This window comes from Haplochromis burtoni, unplaced genomic scaffold (genome assembly GCF_018398535.1).
Source record: "Haplochromis burtoni strain Fernald_Lab_line unplaced genomic scaffold, NCSU_Asbu1 Contig_1024, whole genome shotgun sequence".
NCBI classification, from domain to species: domain Eukaryota; kingdom Metazoa; phylum Chordata; class Actinopteri; order Cichliformes; family Cichlidae; genus Haplochromis; species Haplochromis burtoni.
Window position 1 is genome coordinate 5,597 of NW_024583385.1, and position 8,916 is coordinate 14,512.

Here is an 8,916-nt window from a genome sequence, read left to right on the forward strand (position 1 = left end):
GTCACGAGCAGTTGTCTAAGCATTTCACTGCATATCGTACTGTGTATGACTGTGTACGTGACAAATAAAATTTGAATTTGAATTTGAAAAACATTTAGTTTCCCACCACAGACAAGCAGAGACAGTATTTAGCCTCTTTAGTTCCTGGCCTGGTGCATTCATAAAGAGCAGATCACTGTAAAACAATAAAGGTAAAAAAAGTTGCAGAGTTCTCGTTTATCATCTTTAAAGACAGTAAATGTTGAAATGAGGATGAAGCCTGGCTGCAGGCTTCATCCTCATTCATGTTCAATTGACAACAATGTGTGAATGTCTCTGAGAATAATCGTAGCTTTCATCTTTCATCAAGGACTGAAGAGGAATAAGTTTACAAAGAATCATTTAGAACAGTTTAAAATCATCAACTGACTTAATCCATGAATTTTAAAAAAGTGTTTCTGAGTGAAAGAGACAGTTCAGTCTGTACATGTCTATTTGTTCAACAGCCAGAATGTTTCTCGAACAGGAGAACACTCTTTACATTCAACTCAGCACAGACACACTGAGGAACCCAGAAACCAGAGTCTAAATCCAGCATAAAGAGGTTCAGTGAATGTGGTGTTGAAGGTGTGGAGGTGAAGCAGAGTGTCAGAGGAGACTCTGTAGAAGGACAGAGTGCCAGCAGGATGATCCACATACACTGCTACTCTGTTAGAGACAGAGGAGGAGGAGATGGATGTTTGTATGCTTTTGTGCCTGACAGAAGAAGGCCCATCATCAGAGCAGTACAGACTCCAGGACTGATCATTGTTTCCAAACAAACACTCAAGAATGCCTCCTTTCCTTCTGATTCTTCTGTAACTCACTGATATGAAAACATGTCCTCTCCACTCGACCTCCCAGTAACAGCGACCAGTCAGACCATTTCTACACAGTAGCTGAGGATCAAAATCAAATCTGTCTGGATGATCAGGATATGATTGAACCTCCCACACAAATGTCACCTTCCTGTTGTTGTCAGACAGTTTGAGGTTTGTGTGTACTGTGTTTGTGTTGATTGTGAGTTGACAGGAATCTGATGGAGAGAACAAACACAATCCAGCTGCAGTTATTGATCCATCATCTGTTCATTGATTGACACTTTGATGATGACTCCTGACATCAGAGATGTGAATGAGTGATGCGACAGTTTGAAGATGGTTGAATGTGTGCTGCTTTGTTTTAATGAATCACATTAAAAACACACTTACACTTCCTCAGACCCGGTCTAAACCATTGGACTCCAACAGGCTCCATCCTGAAAGGAGGAGGGGAGTCAGACCAGCACAGTCTCTTTCAGCATGCACACATGGACATTACATCACTCTCATACACATACTGTTAGACACTGATAAAGCATAAACATTTCACAAATACACTTCAATCCATACATGGATCAAACTGCTGATGATCCTGATGATTGGAATGATCCTGGATCTGTCAATTCTTTGAACCAGTTATTAGATCGGTTGTCCAACAATAAATTAATAAAGTCAAAGCATGGCTCCACCATTGTAATGATAATAAGAACAGTTCAAAATAGGGAGAATATTGTGTGATTCGCATGATCCTTAAGCTGCCCTTACTCTTTACTGTTAGAGTGCTTCTGCTTCAGTCACACAGGAACAATCCACATATCATTTATTAGCACCACGTACTGAAAGATAAACTAAGTGTTTCCTGCTGCTGCTTGGAAACTTTTAGGGAGGTGTAAGGAAGATGTTTTCCCTTCATCTGCCTCTAAAATGAGTCAATACTTTCAGCGCAGATACATTAATGAGGAGTTTTTATTCTGTCCTCTTCCTGTTGGCTTTGAATTGAGAACATTCACCACTCTGTGACCTGTTCACTGAAATTCAGTAAAAACACCAACAGACATGTTTAAAACACATTTTTGGGTGTGACTGTGCGTCAGCTCCCTAACAGGAAACTGGAGAGGACCAATCAGAGTGAGCTACAGTCCAAACAACAGCTGAGTGCCACATATGAACACAGAAGTGTGTGAAAAGAATTTATTCACAAACACTGAGTCAGGAACAACATTTAGACACACATTACCTTTGTGCAACAGCACCTGGTCCTTTGTGAAAACTTAGACCAGTATCCATTGACTGGGCACGCTTTAAGGCCACACTGCTATTTTCAGATAAAGAAAAATATTGGCTCAGATACATCTTGACAGGAAAATAACAACGACAATAATAAAGGTGAGAAATAAACAAACAAATCAGAGACATGATGGACCACATTACATCAGAAATAACAAATGATATCAAACTATTTCACTGACAACAATTTATTCTCTACATGATCCAGCCCTGATTAAACTCGTAGAATGACTCACTCTGTGTCACCAAACATCTTTATTTTAAATCACTTTTAAATGTTTCTGATCCCACAAATCAGCTGTTAGACTTTTTGATGATTTTATAAAAGTTTAACCTGCTCTGCATTTATCCAGAGAACAGCTGAATGAAGATCAGACACAATACTGTTGTAACTGCGATACTAATAGTAGTCTGGATACTTCTTTATTTTTTTATGCTTTAAAACAATCACAGCTAAAAATAAAAAAGCCCATCACAATCTTTACTCAAAACAGGAAGTGAGAGATGAAAAAAGTCAAAGGAACTAAAAATGATGAACATTCAAAAAGGTTTTACTAAGAATCTAATTTAATCCAGGAACCAGTTCGTCATCAGGTCTGTAAACCTGCTGTAAAATCAAGGATGTAGAAACAAGAAGGAATTCATCAGGAATCTCAGTAATTCCTAAAGATGGTAAAGCTGGCAATGCATGGTCACCGTGGAGACCAGCTCATTAACAGGAAACTGGAGAGAACCAGAAAAGCTGAGCTTCACATATGAACACAGAAGTATGTGAAAAGAATTTATTGAGTCAGAAACAACATTTAGAAACACATTACCTCTCTGCAGCAGCAGCACCTGGTTCTCTGTGAAAACTCAGACCAGTATCCAATGACTGGGCACGCTTCAAGGCCACATTCCTATTTTCAGTTTGAGGAAGATCTGGTCTCAGAAACATCCTGACAAAAAAAATTGTATTTTACATTTTAACATGTAAATATTTTAATAAAAGTGAAGGAATAAGGGGAGGAAACCCAAAGTAAAGAAGTCACAAGAAGTCACACACATGATGGACAACATTAAATCAGAAATAACAAATGATCCATTTATCAAACTATTTCACTGACAACAATTTATCCTCTGTAGAGAATACGAGTATAACCTCTGAAAACTGGCAGGATTACCATTATTTTATTCAGTTACAACATCTGTGTGACCTTTGTCAGGCACAGAGAAAGAAGCCGTTGATTTTAAAGTGAGTTGTTCTCTTGCTTATAAGCTTTTTTGTGTGTTTCATGTCCTATACTTCTAAATGATCAGATCCCAGGAACAACAGCGATTGCTATTGCAGGAGAAATAGCAATCAATTGAGGATTTCAATAAACTAAACTAAACATCACTGAGAAACACTAATCAGAAATATCTGGATCAATAAGAACAGAAAGGCTCTGCATCAAAGCAGTGCTCACTAAACTGTTTGTCCTCCTCCATCCAACAACACCTGAAACACCTCCTACAACATCCGTTCTTTACACTCTGACTGCTGTGTTTGTGGAAACACTCCAACACACACCGCTTCACATATGAACATAGACATCTGTGTGAAAAGAGCTGAGCTGACATTAAACATGATGGAGGATTTCTTCACAGACACTGAGTCACCAACAACATTTACACACACATTACCTCAATGCAGTTAGTGATCCTGAGAGAAAACTCCAAGGGTCACTGAAATTGAAGGTAGGAGAGAGAAAATCCATATTTTTAAAATTAATGGAAATGATATTGCACTGGGCCTGATTAGAGGCACTACAACTCAAACACACCGCTTCACATATCAACATGGAAATGTGTGTGAAAAAGAGCTGAGCTGACATTAAACATGATGGAGGATTTATTCACCATCACCAATTCACCAACAACATTTAACCTGACCAACCAATTTACCTGATAATAGATTATTTTAAAACAGAACTCGAATTAAATACTGAGTGACTCTCTCTGTACCAGACAAATGTCTTTGTTTAAAGTCAATATAAATATGTTTTGCGTTGTTCTCCTGCAGCTGACATTAAACATGATGGAGCATCTATTAACAGACACCGAGTTACCAACAACATTTACACACACATTACCTCAGTTTAGATTTGAATTTTTTTTCTTCCAGTATGTTCAGAGGGTTGCTGAAATTGAAGTTAAGAGAGAGAAAACAACTCTTAAAAATTTTCTTAAATGTATTATAAAATTCAAATAATTGAATAAAACCTAACAGGAAAATCCATAAACAAAGAGAAAAACAACAGCACCACCCAAAAGATTCTAACATTCTGCAACAATTTGTAAAGTTGAACTGGATGTGTGTCACTGGGTGTAATTGAACCAATGTCCCTCGTGACGCTAGGCTTGATGCTAGCTGCTTTGTTCAGTTAGCCTAATCGCCTAAGTAAGAGGAATGATGGGGAAAGAATTCAAATACAGGCACGTGTTCCATTTACATTAAAATAATTCTGTATTACTTAAACCAGTCTATGTCAGGATTTAAAGTATTTTTCACTGTGAATGAAGTTGTTTTGGTTGTTAAAAGGAGCCATTGTGTTACTTTCCATCAAAAACAGTCTTTATCAACATTCATGAAACCTCCTCTCAAACCTAGCTAGATGTTTAGGGTCTGTATAGGAAATGATACTGCACTGGGTCTGATTAGAGGCACTACAACTCCAATACACCGCTTCACATTTTTCACACACATAGAAATGTGTGTGAAAAAGAGCTGAGCTGACATAAAACATGATGGAGGATCTATTCACAAACACCGAGTCACCAACACCATTTACACACACATTACCTCAGTCGAGGAAAATATTTAGAGGCCGGTATATACGGAAAGCTCATCCTGCCAAAGCTAAGAGAGAGAAAAAATATAAAAAGCTTTTTAAAATTCATTTTTAAATGAAAGTCAATATTAAAAATGGTTTGTCTTCTTCTCCTGCATTTCCTTTAGCTCAGCTATTAGAGTGCAGAGTTTTATGCTGCAGCAGTTTGTAAAAAGACACAAATGTGCTTGAGTCACAAATTATAACTGGAGGATAAACAGCCTGATTTGAGACTCTGTTAATAAAACTGTCTACAGCAGACAAACAGATCCCTGAACTTTAAAAGGTCAAATCAAGCAAAGTTAAGAAAAAAGCTCAGCAGTGATGTTAGTGCTGAGCTGTGACATGGAAGAATGTGGCAAGGAAACTGGAGAGAACCAATCAGAGTGAGCTACAGTCCAAACAAACGTACATACCTGCTGTCACTGATCACTTCCTGTTGGCTCAGGTGTTTAGAAACCAAAGGCTTGTTTTTTAAAGGAGACAGTTTAAATGGGATCGAGGGAATGATGTGTTTGCCTGCAGTTTATATCCAACAACATCAAGCAGGTAAATGAGCTCAACTACAACAGCTCACCTCTCTGCAGCAGACGCCTGCCTGACTTTAAAATCAATTGGCTCATCTTTATGCTGGTCACTCTTTAAGGACATACAGCTTGAACCTGAATCTGAACCAGAACCAGGTTCGGGTCCACGTTCAGTTTCAGGTTTATGTCCAGGTTGGTTCCTGTGAATAATGATGGAACAGTGATGTGAGTGCTGAGCTGTGACATGGAGAAGAGTCATGGACAGTTAGAGATGGTCATCTCACCTCTGAGCTTTGGTCTGGCTCTCATGTTCCCCACACAGAGTGGTTTTAGAGGGAGGAACTCCCTCCTCTCTGTCCTCAGACTGATCCATGCTGCTGAATTCACATCCACATCAGCTCACACACACTTTCTACCTTCACCTGCAAAGGAAACACAAATCATTCATGTGCACATCAACTGAAATCCTCCTTTTCATCATGTGTGATGTCCAAATATCAGCTGCTTCTTTTCTGCTTCATCTCAGTGTCAGCTGAATGCAGTCAGACATCAGTGTGAGGTAAAGGAAGCTGCCATCAGCTGATCTACTTCTACTATCAGTCTACTAGATGGAGCCATGAAGCACAAACGACGCATTTATTGACACACACTGATTCACTGTGACTGGAAGCTTCAGTCTATTAATATTCAGTTAATTCAACACGTCTGAAAAACATTAAGCATTTCAGCTGATCCATGATTCAAAGAGGATCAGCAGAGTTAAAAACTTCACACTAATTATTCCTGCTGAGTTTGCAGAAAACTGTAAACATACTGATTATTCATCAGTTTGGTTATTTCATTCAATCTTCTTTAAGACATTTTTTCTAATATTAAAATGGTTTTATATTCTATATAAACTATAAAAATGTCTAGTTTCACATCTGCGTGTTGCAAAATTCCTGTTTCACATTGAAATACAAACAGACATGATGACATCTGTAACATCTGGACCCTCACTGTTATCATATCAGTCACAATGACGGGACATTACTGTCAGACCTTTTTTTAAATGCATTTACATGTTTGAAATGTCTTAAAATCATATTTCATCTGTTTAAATAAAATTTGTTAGTGATGGGTCATCAGCTTTAAATGGCTTGAGTGAAGTTCAACACATAGGTCAGTTTTTAGGAGTGCTCAAACACCTCTACATTTCATCACAGCACCCCTAAAAAAAGTGTAGTAATAACAGTAATAATTATGTATTTTTGTTTTCATCTTCTAATGATTTATCCTGCCAACTCCTCTCCTGGAGACAGAAGACTTTAATCTGTCCTGTGTTGTTGATGTCATGATGTCACTGTGTGCTCACACACTTTGACATCATGACATCACACAGAGGCTGCAGGTTTGACATTAATGGACATTAATGGAAAGAGCAGAAAGAAACTGCAGAGGTCATTTCAAACCACTGGTGCAGATTTAAAACACAATTTAACTGAAATTTAGCAAAAACTGTTCTGATAATGCTGGGATGTTGTTGTTGTTCATAAAGTGTCTGATTATTTTTATTTGTTCTATAAATGTCAAAAACGTTAGCTAACGTAGGCTAGATCACTAGAGATTATAAGGTCATTTTTGCCAACCAAGGAGCTGATGCAGAGGGCGAGAAAGGGAGAGAGAGCATGATGAAGACAGCAAAGAGAGGGAGAAAGAAATGAACAGGTAAGAGTGGACATGCAGTCAAAGTCCACAAAGCCCATAGTCATTGATGATGATTCACATAACTGCAGTGTGTTATACTGATATCAAATACGGATCCCCAACCTGCTCTTATAATAATAATAATGATCAAATGTATTATTCTGTTATCTTGTAGTCTAAAACAGGGTGTTGTGACTGTCAGTGCAGAGGAGGGGAGTGAGAGATTGCACAAGAGCTGAAAAAAAAAACAGATGGGTAAATGGGAAGATAGTGAAATGAAGTGGAAAAAACAATAGTTTTTTTTACCTTTCTGTGGAGTTTCCTCTAAACATGGTGTAAACAGGATGGCTGATGTTATATTAATTTGACAGACTACAAATCTATTCTCCACTCTTGGAGTTGGGATACATGGTGATGCTCTGTGCTGCGTCTGCACAATAAAAGAAGGGTTTGTGTGAATTGGTAAAGCAGCTGTTACAAGTTATTTCCTGTCTAGGAGTGAGGAGTGGCAGAGTGGTTTCACTTTTATTGAAAAATGTGATAGAGGTGTTTGAACAAATCATCAATGTGTTCAAAAGATAGAAACAATGTTGTGCATGTTTCTTTTTCTCCTCACAAATTGTTATTTAACTGAAATGAGGTTTGCAAATGTGAAAAGAGTTGACTACAAGTAGAATATTCTATTAATATTAATTGTAATGCACTGTAAGCATGACATTATGACTGAGGTCTCAGACCCCTAAAACGCTGAACCTTTAGATTTGCCCCTGGTTTAACTTTGCTCTCTAATGCCGGGCTCACACTGTGCGATTTTTTCAGTCGCGCGATTCCGCTCCTGCTCAAACTGTACGATTGACTCGCAGGGGTTAGAAGTTCGTAGGTCACGATGCAGGGTCTCACACTATACGACCCGATGCTCTGATGCGACCTGAGTGCTCACACTGTGCCTCCATAAAATGAAGGTTATAACAGAAATTCTGCCGCTCTCTCTCTGTCTTTCACTCACAGACACGCATACCACCACCATCAACTTTGCTAAATTGCTAATGAAAAACATTGATCAGACAGCTGTGATGTAGATCCAATTATTTTCACGGTTGTTGTGGTTGTGATAATTTTGTGAGGCCACATCGAAAAGGCTCGAATCCTTTCAAACAGGTTTGAAAACAGGTTTGAAAACCTCCCGACCAAGTGATTGATGATCGGGAGCTGGTCGTGAAGTGTTAATCGCTTCTCGTTACCCCACGTATACTACACGCTGCACGATGAAGGCCAAACTCGGGCCGATCACCAAAATGACCATTTTGGTGACTCAAAAATCGGCCAAAACTCGCAGGCAGTCTCCGAGTCACGTGACTGAGTCCCGGGCGCAGACGCAAACGTTTGAGTGGCACACCAGGATGTCGATCCGCAGTAACAACAACTCTTCAGTTCAGCTGCTGACCATTAACTAACTCGCTGCTGCTGCTCTGATATCACACAAGCAATGATGCAGATTAGTGCTGAAACTAAGCTTCACACAGCTGATTTTAGCCAGGAAAACATTACATACTGACTTTAATGGAGAGACCAGAAAAAACCCCACAGTTTGTTGTGTGAAGAAATCAAACATGAGCTGAACAAACAGTAAAGTTCCTAGGAGGAAACAAAGCAAACTTACAGTTTCTTCAAACACACACACCAACAACAAGCCCCACTCCACACCTGAACACTAAACACGGACAC

General features: G+C 38.9%; 1 protein-coding gene across 3 annotated transcripts; it reads right to left on the reverse strand.

The window, feature by feature from the left end:
• Positions 1–9: 9 nt before the first annotated feature.
• On the reverse strand, positions 10–8,916 carry LOC106632608 (the record flags this gene model as incomplete). Of its 3 annotated transcripts, none has more annotated exon segments than XM_042216357.1 (11): positions 10–1,054; positions 1,230–1,276; positions 2,077–2,151; positions 2,945–3,064; positions 3,792–3,833; positions 4,241–4,288; positions 4,951–5,007; positions 5,556–5,705; positions 5,790–5,927; positions 7,498–7,621; positions 8,852–8,916. In XM_042216357.1, coding segments are annotated over 9 exon segments (1,155 nt in total). In that variant the 3' UTR covers positions 10–527.